At 44.0% G+C, this 16,212-nt stretch overlaps 1 protein-coding gene across 1 annotated transcript in view; it reads right to left on the minus strand.

Moving 5' to 3' along the window:
• Positions 1-4,557, minus strand: part of lrig3 (leucine-rich repeats and immunoglobulin-like domains 3) — a 13,892-nt gene extending 9,335 nt beyond the window's left edge. Inside the window, exons 1-3 of the mRNA XM_037459891.2 lie at positions 4,342-4,557; positions 730-801; positions 530-604 (exon numbers count right to left, since the gene is read on the minus strand). Coding sequence (XP_037315788.2) covers positions 530-604; positions 730-801; positions 4,342-4,526 — 332 coding nt within the window. The 5' untranslated portion in view covers positions 4,527-4,557. The remainder of the gene's footprint in view (positions 1-529; positions 605-729; positions 802-4,341) is intronic.
• Between the last annotated feature and the right edge of the window lie 11,655 nt (positions 4,558-16,212).

Raw genomic sequence — 16,212 nt, forward strand, 5'->3', positions numbered from 1 at the left:
CAGACACAGTTGGTTCATGATCCCGCTGCATTCTACACAAAAATGATTCATTGTGCTTTCAATTTATGTACCAAGATACGGGTGCATATTCAGAGAAACTTGTGGATGCTTCCTTGTTCATAAAAAAAAAGGCCCACACAGAAACCACACACAAAAAAAAAAAAAAAAGAATTACCAAATTTGGTTTTTCACGTGACAAATTTTCCTTCTCTCTACGTCACGTCACTGGTCCCAGGTTAAAAATACTCCAGCAGCAGCAGCAGCCACCAAACACAACATTTCCATTTCTGTTGATGGCATTTGCCTTTGCCCACGTGACCCGTCTGGGGCTGACTGCACCGTCTGGGAACCGAATCAGCCAAAAGGCTTCGCTCTCCAAAAGGGAAAAGTGTGTGGAGGGGAGGAACGACAGTTCCCAGCTCACTACTTTAACCAGCAATGACAACTCAGGCAGAGGACTCTCCTCCTGAAGTGAAAAGGTGTGCATGGACATAAAAAGGAAAAATTTTTAAAAAACGGTTTTACTTACAGAAAGAGCGTTGTGATGTTCGAAGCATAAGGGCCCAAGTCAGGTATCGCCTCCAGGTCATTGTGGTTCAGCTTTCTGTGCACATCGAGGAGAAAAAAAAAAAAAAACGACAGCTTGCCAAATGCACAGTGATGAAGGCTGTTTGGGGAAAAAAACCTGTGTTTACTTTAGAGCGTGCTGGGAACACAGGGCATACTTACATTTCAGTGAGATGTTGTAGTTTGGAAAACAAAGTGCTGTCTAGCACCTGCAATTTGTTATGGCTCAGGTCCCTGAGAAGGGAAAAAAGAAGGCAAAAATTAAAAAAGGTAAAGTATACACCATGAACTGCGTTTCTCAGCCCCTGCGGTCTGCCATTTGCGCCAAAGTAGGGGACATAATAACATACAAATTGACTGTACTACTGTGCCTTGGTACTGAACGCAGGGCGCGCATCAAAGAAAAGGCACCGTCATAAAAACTGATGGCGGTTGAATGCAAAAGTAAGCAAGAGATGAGATTTACTGCTGACATACTAACAGGCGGGAGATTTCCTGGAGAAAAACTAAACAACAGTTTCAGAGATCGCCAGAAGTCTCCCTGAAGTCACGTAGAAACGGCCCGCCATCTTTTTCAACCAACTGCAAAGAGGTGGGTTTTTTTTAACCTGGTTCTCAATGAACTTCATTACTCTGTTTCTTAGACTAGGTGTCACTAAATGTTTCATCAAGATAAACTATTGGACCAGTACAAGACTGGCAAAATCTATTTTCTTGCAGTTACTTGCGCGGCTTGATTCGCTTTGTGCTGAAAGGAGGTCGAAACCGGCCGAGGAAAGTCGATCCAAAATTAATTAATTAATTAAATCACGCCACGGTTTCAGCACCAGGCCGAGGCTCGGGCCACATCTTTTCTCTGGTGTCTGGGCTGCAAACCAAATCGAACAGATTTGAAACATGCGTTTCCACTGATGGCCGATCTGGTTTCTGTCCATTTCACACATGTGGTGTGAGATGTGGTCTGAAGAAGATCTCAAAACCTCCAAGCGAGGTCTGCTTATTCCAGACTCGCATTGCACATCTTCAAAACACCGTACGCAATATCACTTCATTACTGAAGTCCCTTTTGGACGGGAGTGGATGAAACTCAATCGAGCCTTGGACTGAAGCAGGGGGGTGGGGGGGGGGGGAGGGTTGGGGTTAAAAAGCAGCTCGAGGAGTCTGTCGAGCGGAGCCTCGTGTGCCATAAAGCAGAGGAGTTATTGACGCTGCCGCGCACCATCAACGCTGCGGTGCCAGACACTTTTTTTTTTCTTTCTTTCTTTCTACACCCCTTTCTTACCTCCCTCATCTGGAATTCATCAGGGAGCTCTGGGAGGAGGGGGAAGAACCGATCGACTGGTAACGCATTCACAATGCCGGGAAAGGCGAGAGGGACGCCTTTCATACATCTGAAACACCCCTGTCAAATTTTTCTGGGGCCTGTTTTTGTCCTTTGGTGGAAAGTTTCACAAACCACTCGAATTGAGTTTTACTTCTGACGCCCCCCCCCCCCCCCCCCCCTTCCCCCCCGACACCAGAGCTTTTTCTTTTCCAAGCGTGGACCTGTGTGCTGCTGCTGTTGTTGTGTTTTGGTTGCTGTAGTTCCAGCGCTGGGGGCCATATGGGAAAGGTGTCCTATCATACTCCCCAGATAAAGTCTAAGTAGCTCTGACACTTCCACTTCCCTCACAAAGCAGGCAGTGAGCACAGCCAGATAACGCGCCGCGTACAGGCCTCAGTGTGTATCAGCTGCTCGGGGGGGGGGGGGGGAGGGGGGGGGGGGGGGGGAGTCCGCCGCACCGCTGCCTTATCAAAGACGGAAAAGTGAATCAATAAGCCCCTCTTTAGATTACTGGAGCTGTGAGGAACGGATTTAGATTACAATAGTGCCTCTCTCCGTGAGTGAAGCCAATTATCCAAAAATTTGAATGCAAAAATATCGATCGGGGGTTATTGTTTTTGTGTTCTTTGCATTAAGAACCAAGACGTGCGTGAGTTTTGAAAGCCAATATGAAGTAGCTTGTAGTTAGAACAGCTTGTCAAAATGGGCAGGTGACTGTTGGGCAACATTAACTGCTCCATTCTTCATGTCCCCGAGTCATTAGTGTAACCTGGCCAAACAAAACATTTAAAATAAAACATCAAAATATATAACATTTACATCTTAAAGGAGGGTTTTGGACTGTAGTCTACTACTCCAGTTGGGTGATGTGAAGTAAAAAGTTTTATTCTATGACATTCAGAGCTCTAAGTTATATGGAGTTGCGTTGCTGTTTTCCTACTACATACATATCGCTTGCCAGTTCCAAACTGGGAATGTTAGCTAATGTATGTCTAAATCCACCTCCTAACGTACTTCCTGTCTTTATTACTGGCCAGAACAATTTAGCTCTTTAGCTGCAAAAAAACAAAATCTTTCTAAAGTCTTGTTAAAAAAAAAAAGTCAAGTCTGTGTTTACAGACGCTACTCCTCCAATGAGAGATTTCTTATTTCAACTCTCCACGCATTTAAATTAATGCACATAAGGTTTTTAAACTAAAACTTCAGTAGCCTCATTCACGAACCTTTAAAAAGGTTCTACTGGATTGTCATGAGTCTTCCAGCTCTTCTCCTTCCCTGCAAAGTTTGTTTCAAACTAATCCTACATGCTTAATCGGTTCCATCGCTGGCTCTGGAGTTGCTAATTCAGCAGAAATAATGGGGTGCTGGAAAACAAAGGGTCGGGCGGTTTAAGGGGTTTAAGATGTGCTGGAGAGCCACTCGTAAATTAGCATGCCAGAGTGAAAAGAATTTTTCCCCCCATGTGGAACTGCTTTTTTTCTTCTTCTTCATTTTCTGGAAGCCCGGCCTCGGTTATGAGGCTCAGGCCGGGTCTGTTTTCTCTGGCAACGTCAAGTTTCCAGTGCAGCACATTTGAGAAGGAGAAAAACTACATTCTACAACAGGCGCCCAATCTAGAGCTCCTCCAGCCTCACACAGTACGATTAAAAAAAACAAAAAAAAAAGTACACACACACACACACACACACACACACACACACACACACACACACAGCCTCTGATTTATGGCTTTGGAGGCCTCGACGACATGTGTGAAGCTGGAACCTCAAGCAGACTCAACCAACACCAATCACTGCGAGCGCACAATGTGGATGTAACCCCAGTGTCGGAGCGTTAGCAGCAGTTGTGTGTGCTGGCCAAAGAGTGTCGTGATGACTACAAAAAAGCGCTGCTAGCAGAAGGAGCACCGCCGCTGCCTGAAGTGATACATGAGAGCGCCTGGGAATCAAAGCACTACCTGCAGGCACTTGGGGAGATTTATTCACATTTGATGGGGAGGTTTGCAGCGACTGACAAAAGCACTTTGATGTGTAAAAAACAGACTGAAATGCTGCTCGGGCTTCCCTGTTGGCCTCAAGGACCCTGACATGCTGCTGCAGGGACCGGTGGGATAAGTAAAGCCTATTGAGACAAACGCATACATTCAGGACAGGGTGTTAACAGGTTGGATTAGATTGGAGGGGATTCTTTTTTTTTCCCCCCTGGAACTTTAGATGAGGGGGGGGAAAGTTGCGAGAGGATTCACTGACTAAAAACACATCTACAGGCAAGTAATGGGACGATTTCATCTTCTCCCATTCCGTCTCCTCCACTACAGGCATGCTGGAGGAAGACAGAAGCAACCTGTCCCACACATTACACAGGTGGAACAATATTTGGTAATTACTCAATAAACCAAAACAATGATGTCATGGAGAAGTCACGCAAAGGCCCCTTTAACATGGACTCACAGTTGTACTGTCCATTCCGGGATCTTGTCTGGAAACTGGCCCCTTCTCAGTCGACTGCAGTCCAAAAGCTCCCCGAGACACGCGCAGGGAGGCGGACACGTCCTCGTGTTCGCGGCACACACGCACACCAGCAGAAAAAGACCCGCAAAACTCGCAAAACTGCGGGCCTTCGCCGAGGAACACATTTCCCCTCCCGTGGCCGCACAAGAGAAGAACCCCCCCCCCCCCACTGGAGTTTTCTCTCTTCAGATGAAGCGCAACCAATCACACCCCCCCCCCCCCCCCTCAAACCAAAAAACAACAGCGTGAGAAATCACCCAAAAAAAAAAAAAACTAATCCCCAAATGCGGTGATCGGCGCAGTTGGTCCTTATATCCAGTGCCTCGTGGTTGTGAGCGTCGTGGACGTGGAGTGTAACAGAAACGCGCTCTTCTGAAACTTGCCCATTCCGCTGGAGAAACTTTGGTCGGCGCGGTGTGCTCCGCTGCTGCTGCTGCTGCTGGGGCAACTTGTGCTGCTGCGGGATCCCCGCACGGCTGAGGTATGCGGGGGGGGGGCGGGGCTTCGGGGGGTGGGGGGGGCGCCTGGGAGATGTAGTCCTCAGGGGGCCGCTGCCTCTGCGTCCTCCAGGTTTGTTAACAGCTCGAAGCAGAAGTAAAAACTGTTTTTTTTTAAATCATTTGAAATGTCTTCAGAATCGGTGACTCCAGACATCCGACTGACTACTTGTACTTGAGTGGCCTAATTACATTTTGGAATAGTTATTGTCAAAATGTTAAGTATTGTACTTTTACAGTAATTCCATTGCATTTTATTCATTCAGTTTCAGAGTTCTACATTGAACACGCCATGCTCATCCACATAGCTCGTTGTCAGGGGAAAATCAAATGTTGAGATGTTTAAAGATACCATTTTGTTTCCGATTCTAACTCCTCTATTGATTCTACACTTGCTGGGTGTAAGATATAACCTAGCAGTAACAGTAGGCGCGGGATTTACTCCATTAATAATGGTTTATTCCACGAATTGTCTCTAGGAGAAAACTAGGAGATTAAATTCAACCTAAAGTATTTTCCAGGGAAGTCTTGTTATTGGTCATTGGTTGTTTTTGCAGACCCAAATCCACTGTCTGGTGTATCGCTCGCTTAAGCCCGACATTATCATTGGTAGATTTATTTTTAGGAAAGAGTTGTGTTTTGTAAAACATTGTTTTTATCAGCATCTAATCATAGAACAACAGGATCATAGTGTTTAAACAACATTTTTCTCACACCAGCAATCAGTGTTCACACCATTCACGAATGGTGCTAATTGGACCAGAGGTGAAATTCCACCTTTCTGTAAAGGACACAAAACACCCCCATTTACCTTGAAGGCAAAGTCACTAACAGAGGCTTTAATTGATATTCCAAACTGGAAAGTCAATTTTATATTATTCACATTTGCAATTGAAAAGGTGTGAGCTCTTTTTCATTTCAACATTAAAAGGCCCTTCATGGGATATTCAAGCAGATGTTTCAGGTTCTCCCCCAGGCAAAGTGTTCAACAATTTCCTGCCGACCCAGGTCAGACTTTCACTGTCCGCTGGCACTTCCTCTTCTCCGTGAGAAACAAGCTCATTAATCTTTTGACATGCAGATTGGCATACCCATTTCTTGAAGAAAAAAAAAATAGGTGTCAAAGAGTCACTTTCTAAATGTATATTCACTTCTGGGTTAGGACTAAGGAAGAAAATATCCGCTGATTTCATGTTTTCAACTCAGTATTCATTCAAATGTGGGTGTTTGTATCCATCTCAGCATGTGGACCGATATGTCGCATGAGATGATGTTTTCAAACATTTAGGGGAAAACTGACCTGCAATTTTGTTGCTTCATGGAAAAAGGTTGTGGTTAGTCCACGGAGGGTTCTTAGTACTTTGGTTTACTTCATTGGTAAAAACATTTAGTAAAACATATCTCTGAGTCACAACTACTTTCTGTCGGGTAACTCAAATATACGCCCATGGACCAAGAGTTTGAATGTTACCAAACGACCAAAGTACCAGTGCTACGTGTTCTGAGTCTTTTGATTCATCCAATATGTCTGAACACTCCGGTCAAACCATTTTCAACATCTTTCTCTGCAGTTACATCGTTACATTTCAAAAGCAGGCCAACATTTTGCTGTTGAAACGTCTAAACATGTTGCTTGCTGTATTTTCCAGTCACTTTGGTCCCCATAAACTACTTAATGTTATGATTGGTTGCTTTGTTGACAATAAACATCTGTTTAATTCACCACGAGTGCCAGACATCACTTTGGGTAAATACATGTCAGTAGACTGCATTGATTTTGGTGTGAGGCTGTTTTTCTGCTCTTTCAGTGCAGCGGATTGGTGTTAAGCTATTCTATTGTTTCTTTGCACATTGTCTTGCTAACGGTTTATTGCCTCCGTGAGAGCTGCTCAAAGGTGTGAGAGTCCTCTGGTTAGGTAGCCAACTCATTTGTGTATTCATAAAAGGGCAAATGCGGCAACTACAAAGGGAGAGCCCCCCCCCCCCCCCCCCGCATGCTGCTGTGAGATAAGATGCTATTTGCACAAATTATTCGTGGTAAAAGATTTTCTAACATTAAAATACATTTGTCTTATTTAACAACTATTTCTAATTAATGCCTTTTCCTGCAGTAAATTCGCAGCATGCAACATTTTCCTGCTGCTCCATTTTCTGCTTTCCTCTTTTTTTAATTGGTTGTCAATAAATTGGATTGTGCCAGAAAAGAACTAGGTTATTCAACCGAGTATCGATTTAGTAGATAGTACGTGTACGTCAGGATGATTTAATAAAACAACGAAAAGCTTTATATCCACTTAGTGGCGTTATTACATCATCAATATGGACTTATTTGTGCGCGGAGCTGTTTAATTTAATTCAAACAAATGATTCAAATCAACATAAGCGCCTCGTGGAATGACTCCAATTGGCTCATCTACAACGTGGCAGAAACATAATGAAATCAAATGAATAACTAAATGCACTGAGAACATTTCCCACAGGACTCAGCTGATGAACACAACCAATACTTTTCCCACTTGAATCTGGTGTTTTTTTCTGCACCACATTGTAGAGACTTCTCAGCGGGGGGGGAAAAGCAAACAACAACACAAACTTAGCAGGAAGCCGGGGCAGGAATTGCATGTCGTAGTGATTGATTAGATCCCTGCACAGTCCTGCAGGACATTGGGAGAACAGGGGGGGGGGGATCTCACCGTCCCAACAGGCCCACTCATCGATGGGCTGATTGCTTCCTCATGGTCCCCTCCGCCGAGGCCTCTCGCTGGAAACCAACTCCAGGCAGCAACGAGGCTCCTCTCTTGCTTGCCAAGTTGCTCAATCTAGAGACTACGGTCAAAATACCACTTGTTCTTCCAGTGAGCGGTTCACAGTACATTGAAATGCTGCCTCGAGTAAACTCTCCTTGCTCTTCTACTCTTCATTTAATTAACGATTTGAACAACCTGAAAGTCCTGCAGAGCACCTGAAGGGCCTCACACGTCAGCCCCTCGCCAGCTGTGGGCCCCCTAGAATCCCCCCCCCCCCAACCCCTGACACAGCGTATACAGTGTGCAGCCGCCGTGCCTCAGCTCTCACATTCCTCCTCTCGGTGAAATCATATTCCTAGCCGACGTTGATTTGTTTGGTCACAGCGGCGCCTGCATGATTGAGATGTTTCTCTGGCTGTGAAACGCCCCAAATCCCCTCGTCCCCCCCCCCCCCTCCACCTGCACCCTCAGACAGGTTGGAGGAAAGTGGAGATGTGAGTTGCTCCGTCAGACAAGTAGCAGCGCCACAACCCCTGCAGCCCGGCTGAAGCACGTACAGATGTCGGCAGTGAGCTTGACGGGCCGCTAATGCTGCACGTGGCTGGCCGCCAGACATTATACTCAGAATAGTAAGAGTGCCAAAAAAAATGCCTACCCATCATGCATCGCTCCAGGTACCGCTCTCTGCCAGGAACAACATACAGTAAAGGAGCAGAGTGACATGGAAGGTATGCATGTGTTTTCTATGGATATTGCTTGTATAAAGTAGGTGAAAAAGTAGATTATTGGGGAATACAAACCATTTCCTTTAAAACTGTGCAGCACTTTTCAATGTTAAGCATTTATGTATTCATCCAATTGTAAATGTGACTTTTAATAGTGACCCCTAAATTGTCTGTTGATTAAACTTTGTCTTGTGTAAGTCTATTTGTATAGCCATTCAAAGGGCTACAGATAAAACCATGAAAACCTTCCAAACATAAAGCAAGCGGATTTAAAACATTGATTGATACGTAAAAGAAAAACCTCCATTAAAAAGATAAAACAAAAATTAGGAGGGGCTGAAAGATTTGTGTAGGTGTCAAACCACAGCTACACAGCTCCAATCAATATTTTCACGTACCGACCACCCGACTGCAGTCGTTTTAAGCTCATTTTTTTCTTTCTTTTTCTTTACGGCCCACAACTCTACCTTGGATTAAGTCTCAGTGCTCTCTTCAACCTGCTTTTTCTGATCCCTGACTCCCAACAACAGAGAGACAAAGTAATCAACTAGCTGTTAAGCAGAGTAGACATTTCCTAGCCAGGTACCCAAATGATTCCCAAAAAAGAGGCAAATGTTGATTACAAATTGATTTGACTTGCATGGCCAAAAACACGACTCCAAAAGAATGTTAAGGACTACTTTTTGCTGACATGTTAAACTTATTAACTTTAGAAGATTATATTTTGACAGTATTATGTTGGTGGTACTTAAAGGTCCAACAAGTCCCTCCATGCAGGCACCAGGTCCTCTTTCCTTTATTTCACACTCATCTCATGGATATGGTTTACTGCCACGTCAACCTCTCACGGGAGGTCTGGAAAAAATAGAACGGAGGAATTTGTTAATGAGACCTTCTGAAACGTCCATTTCTTTTGTCAGCCAGGTTAACAGCAGCAACACTGGTTGGTTGTAAAATAACTGTTGCATCATTTTCTATTATTGTAAAGATACTGTGTCTCTGCTCTTTTACTTATTGACTGTTGAACTTGAATTTCTCCCAAGCCCCGCGATTAATGTGACGGAGGTCTGGCTGTTAATGCAAAACAAGCCAGAAACATAAAACAGTTGGGGCCATTACTCTGAGTACATCATGTCTTGCGGAGGAGAGGCTCCTTGGACCGGCCCGCGTGGAGGTCCACTCCAGGTGTCGAGGCACGTCGGTGTCCTCGCCGCCCAACACATGGGCATTTAAACGTCAGAACAGTGGCTGTGTTGTCGCGGCTCGGCCTCTGTGAGGTTGATGTTGTACGTGTGGCTGAGAGGCTCCAAAGTGGCCCGTGCTAAGGCCTGCGTTGTGCGGCCGCCGCCAAATACAAGTCCCAGAGCCCGAAAACAAAATGTCTGCTGTGTGAACCGGTCGGTGGGGATAAATGAGGCAGTGTGCGGCGCCCGGTCAGGTCGCCTGCCTCTCATTATTAATGGGACGACTGACTTTGAAATGGAGTGTGGTGTCCCAGACTGATGGCCATACAATTTGTCAACATGCGTCCTTTAGCCCCATAATTCCTCCCAATAAACACACACACACACACACAAGCAAGGCACAGCCACTTTTTTGTTGATTTGGAGCATGCTTCTTATCCTAAGCGGAATTTTCACAAATCTATTTCTATAGATATCTCATATAACATCATTACTGATGTCAGCATTAGTTAACTTTGTTTCTAAAAAACAACAGTAATTGTATATTGGCTTTGACCTTGTTGTCAAGGACAGCGTAAATAGGGCAATTTGCCTGATTCTGTTATTGATTGTAATTATTTTCCACCCTGAGGTGAAATTGCCCCCCATTTGGCACACGGTTTTCCTTTATTTGTTAAGCTGGCATGCTTTTCATCCAATAACAACCCCGACAGACCGAAACTCAGTTCAATATCCAATTCAGCCTTTTTAATTCCCCCTCTCACGGACATTTACTTCTCGACGTACTCAACTTCATTAGTACATGTTTCCCATGTTGGCACACATGGATAGAGATACTAATCAGGGCCCGCACGGTGCAGTATACAAAAAAAACATTTGTACCCAGTGTGATATTACTGCATTTAATCTTCAGGCCCGAATCCTTTGCTGGTCCATTTCAGCAGATCCTCTAGTGAGGAGGATATGCCTCTGTGTCCTTCCTTTTGAGGACTTTCTTTGTGACATGTTTTTCTATTTTCAACTGTTATATCTCTGTCAGCGTGACAGTTATCCAACTCCTGAGGACAATAACTCACAGGGAGACTTTTTAATCAGGGTAGTCGCTTCTCTCCTAACTCCAGCGGTGTTCTGCCAAACAAGGCAGTAGTCACACCAGACCTCCTTCCTGCTAAGAGTCTCCAACCCCCTCCCCCAGACCCCCCACCTTCACTTAACTCACCTCCTATGCCCACCTGCCAGGAGAAATCAGCGGTGGGTCCACGGCAGCGCTAAAGAAAGCCCAGCTGTTCAAACAGTGGGGGTGGTAGGAGGGATGCATCAGCATATTTGGTCCTTCTTTTTGTTTTTAGAAATCAAACTCCATGCACATCAACAGACCACCGAATAAGAAGTCTCAAGGTCTTCAATATGTGTCGAAACTGCCGAGTCAAAGATTTTGTAAATATTTAAACCATCTTTGATTACACAAGTTAATTGGAGCCAAACTGCAGTGAAAAGGGAAGGTTGAATCCGATTAGATTGCACATCTGAGCCCCTTAATCTGGTTTGGGCTAAAACCTCTACCTTTTAAATACAAAGGGATTTTCATCCTGAGGGAACTCAAAGGTGAATGCAGGATTACTCTGTCAGGAATCTCCATCAAGGGGACTAATTGAAGTAAAACTGAGGGTCACACATTTCATGAATAGGGGAGGGTAAAACAATGAAATAAATGCAGTAAGCAAAAGTCAATACACTACTCCAAACGTCTGATCCTCCTCGCCTGCCGGCCAGAGCTGACGGGGGAACGGAGGTCCGCTTCGCTATGACAGCACTGGGAGGCTTGTGCATGCAACGGGTCATTACATTAGCATTTCAAAGAGAGCTTGTCAGATTAAACCTCATCGCCGTCAGGTCAATGATGGGTTAAAAGAGGTCATTGCTCAAAACAATGTGTGGTTAATAGGTGACTCATTTTGAACGGACCACGGGAAGTGAGCACATCTGATAAGGGACAGCGGGGAGAAAGGCCGCAGGGGCAAATGTGTTTTCAGTTAGAGAGGGACAGTTTTGAATTGTTGTTTCAATTCGGGGAGGTAACTTTCACACACAAATCCTATGTAACACTTACATCAAATCACGTATACTCCCTTAAAATGTCTTGTGAACCGACTCTAATTGCCCCTGAATGGATCAATAATTAATAATAATAATTCAACACAAAGTGGTTGAAGTTATTAGTTTAGTTGTGATTGGGTAACACCCCTCCACCTACCACGGCAGGCCCAATCAGCCTGATTGTCTTTGGTGTTTGCTCAGCATTGAGGCAATCATGGTGTTTTGGAAGCAATGCACCCCGAGGCCACTTCTGACTCAATCTAGAAGGCCCCTCACCCAACTTTCCTACTCAACAAACCTCCCACGGCTTTTCTCCTAAAGGCTCACCCTCCTCCTCCTCCTCCTCCTCCTCCTCCTCTCACCTCCTCACCTCCCCTGTTTTCCATCCTGACCTTTTGTTTGGCGGCCGACAACGCGCGACACTCAGGGCCCAGCTTGAGCTTTTTGTTTCTGGAGCGGAAGGAGATACCTGCTCAAAAACGGCAAAATTCTATTATAGAAACAGTGGAAACAGGGTGACGGCAGCAAGAGAATACTGTTCTAGGCTAATTAAACAACATGATTCTTATATTTCAGCTTATCTTTCATTTTCCCCCCTGTACATCGGCTTCCATTAGCATCAGATCAAAAGATCAGATCAATATTTGTTGAATACGTTATCCTATTCAACGATGCTGTTAAAGATATTAACATTGTCTGTCTGAGACTTGTTCTAGTGATAATCAAGAGGCACTTTTACTATATCAAGTCCGAAGAACTTGTATGAACACCCAACTCCAGGACCGATGCTCCGTCAGTCGCCGTAAGCTTCAGACTATGATGCTCTAAATAAATTAAGAGCAACAAAATCTGCCCCGTGACTCTTTTGGCCCCATTGGCGTTTTGTTTTGTTTACATTTTCTTGTTATTTGAAGCCAAACCATCATGTTTTTTTAACAACTTCCTTCTGTAGTTTTCTTTCCTAAAGCTGAAAGTTTTGATGGAGCGTTTTATATTTTATCGTTTAAGATAACCACGTATTTCAAACTGTCCAAAACTCAGACTGTGACCCTTGAGAAAATACATTTCCCACAAAAAGTAAATGAAATGCAGTTCAGTTGTAGAGGACCGTTCTTTTGGAGGAGACAGACAGGGCTAGATACTTAAGACCAATCAATCATGCAGCTTTTGCATCGTGCTGGATCAAACGTCTACATCACAATGTTTTTTTCAAAGAACCTCCCAACATTTCTTTTGGCAGAAAGTACGTAGAGGAACACTTGAAAATCTGGCAGAACACACCAAACAATATCCAATTTCAGACAGAATGACGGGAATGCTACTAAAATGGAAAGAAAGTCATGTTAACATTTTAACAGCAATTTTGTTCCCCTGATTTTGCAGTAAACAGTCGTGTCCCCACTTGTCTCCTCTAAAACAGCCCCATGTGGAATATGTTCATTCGTCTTGTGAGCCATAAATATTGATATCAATCTTAGATCTGTACGGTAAATAAGAAGATATAGCCAGCTTCTGGTTAGCTTAGCTTAGCACATCACACGGACAGGGAACAAAGGCCGTGTCCGACAGACTTTCTAGCGGGATGTTTTGTCGGCCATTGTTCCCAACGACAGCAACGAACTGCGAGCTCCAACTCTTTTGTAAACGCTCTGGGGAGTTGACACCTTCATAAAGAGCGGAGTGGATAAAACAAGATTCGTTGTGGCACATGGTTGCGAGAAGCAGCATGACACAGGTGGAGGGTATCTATGGACACAGCTGTTGGATGTCACCTCACCCCCGAACCAGAGGGAGGTGTTGAGGTGAGAAGGCAGCCCTCTCTTCGCCGGCTCGGTGGAAACAAGCTGTCAGGAGAGGTAAACACAGAGGTGTGGAGAGAGGCTCTTCCTTCGGTGGTCTCATCAGTCAAATGGGTTTAAATACAGCCTCAAATCAGGAACACGGGCTGTTAAGTTAAACACAAGCCAGCGCACAGGACGAGTTACGATGTGAGAGCTGATGTGAGGATTTCAGAGCAGGGCCCCGCTCTTCCAAACTGTATGTGAGGGGGATTTCTGTTGTATAGTGACCTCTAGAGGTGGAGACAGTGGAGAGGGACTGCTTTCCCTCTCTTCACTCAGAGCTCCACCAGCCCTTTCTGCTTTATCTGAATCTCATCATGGGATTTACCTGCATTCCTGTCATCATGGGGAGAGGGACGGCCCCTGAGATTGGGTAAGATTAGATTCTTTGACAGCCTTCACTGGTTTTCATGGACTTACACTAACAGTCGGATGTATTTGAATAGAATATGTAATGAATGCTATTTGCAGTCATCCCATGTTCATTGCAAAAGAGTCAAATCCCATGTTCATTAAAAAAAGATAAATTGATTGACATTTTCAAACCCACGTCCCCCACGTTTTGTTTTTGTTGTTTTTAATTTAATTTAATTTTTGACATTTTCTATTTTAGAATTCTCATTTTGCTGGTGATATCCCTGCTGAAGGCTTTAGATCAGACCACGTCGGCTGATTCGCCGATCAATAAGTTTAAGGTCATGTTTTCATTGCATCTTTCAAGCCACTCATTCTGATAGTTTAGTAGCACACATCTGCCGTCCTTAAACAATCATCCACACAACAGGATAAAAAGGATGGTTCTGCCTTACAGTGAGTGTCCTGCATGTATTTTAAGGCTGGCGAGGTTGCTGTGGTGATTCAGTGGAGTCATTCGGCGGTGCAGCCTGCTGGACATTTATATTTATTAGCGTAGCGTTCCCAGTCCTGTCTCTTATGTGGCGGGTCTCAACTCGCAGTTTTCTCAATCACTTTTTTTGGAATACATTCAGTTAATGACGTGCCTGTTGCTAGTGAATATATAATTTCAGTCCCTTTTCAATCTTATTTCAATACTTATTTCAGCTCATGAAACAGGCATATATTCAAAATTTTGATTCCCCCCCAAAAAATGACCAGAAAAAAACAGAGCTGCTACAGTAGAAAACACAACACGGCTTTACCAGTTTGTAAGAAGACAAGACAGTTATTTAGAAAGAGCTTTAAAAAAGGGAGAATTCATTGACATCCTCATTTGTGACCCTTTGGATTCATTTTCCACACCGCACCCTGCAGGTGGTACATATTATGTCCACCAATGGCTCCATATTAATCAATGTCCTTGTCTCATTTATGCTAACACATTTTGCGCACCCACTCTGCCTCTAACAGGTGTTCTCATTTAACGCGCACACTAGCTCGTCACAGTCACCTGTAACACCTGTGCGACAACCTTTTTTAGATTTCCGTTGAAACTAACTTGTCATTGCAATGTATGCTCATTGAAGTGATACACATGAATATGAATCACAATGACGTCACATCCGGAGGAGGCTTAGGTGACGGAGGGAGCTGATTGGCCAAGTCAACGCGGATGGTTTTTAGGTCAAAGCTTCATGTCAGCAAGCCGCTGAAAAACTGGCATTTAAAACTAGAGAAATACTTGAAAAGTTAACTATGAACAGGATAGTTGTTTGATCAAAATCCCAGGAGACATGAGTTGTTAACATTGAATGAAACCTACAGTGTGTTTGTACCTGTATTTCTTTTTGTGCATTCATCTTACGGGCCCTGAATCCCGACGAGTCTCATCTACTCTGTTCCACACAGCGCTGTTGTGACCTGAAAAACAAGTTTCTCTTTGCTTCCCCTGCGAGCCGCACCTCTACCTCAACAGTGCGAGCTTGTCTGGAGTTTCTGTTTGGACTCTGGGAGCGCCATGCTTCCACAATCTGAGCTCTTATGTTTGTGTTTTTATCCACAACCTGAGAGCTTTCCGTTGACATTATAAAAACTGTGAGGGATCATGTGAGTTTCCCACCAGCAGCAGTGCATGGTTTTGTTGATATGGAAGCGCAGTGTAGCCATCGGGTCTATGTTTAGTAGTGCAGAGACTGTACATGGGGTTGAAAAAATGTCATTATTATATAGAGGTTTAATATAGTAATCAAGAGAATGTACAGGTGTTTACTGTTTACTGTGTAAATTTAAAATAAAACAGACCAGGAATTGACACCTTGCTACTCTCTGCCTTCAGAATCACTTGTACTTTTTTTTACAAAGCCCTACTAGCTTAGAAAAAACACCATGCATGGTGCTTCAAAATGGACCAAATGTAGTGGCCTTTAAGACAATTCAAAAATATGAATGAATAAAAAACGTTTTACCTCATACAATCCAACAATGGTGCCTAAACACAAACCACCACTGTAGCATTTTCAGATAGCTACTTAGCTGAAGCTAACTTAATGAAGCTAGCTAGTGTATGTGGTGCAATGTTAATGCTTCATGTACCGTGCTGCATACTGCCATAGCATCAACGTGTGTAAATTCAGCTAACCCATTTTTATACAGAAAGCTAACACTGCATGTTCACACACTTTTGTAAATTGTTGATGTGTGCCATTTATTCAACAAACAGTAAAGGAACAGTATGAAGCTTTATCTTCCATTTCTATCTTTGTTCATTGATGTATTTGGTTATTTTTTCGATTTGTCGGATTACTACATTCCATCAGCCTGTC

The sequence above is a fragment of the Pungitius pungitius genome, chromosome 2 (genome assembly GCF_949316345.1).
Source record: "Pungitius pungitius chromosome 2, fPunPun2.1, whole genome shotgun sequence".
Classification (NCBI taxonomy): domain Eukaryota; kingdom Metazoa; phylum Chordata; class Actinopteri; order Perciformes; family Gasterosteidae; genus Pungitius; species Pungitius pungitius.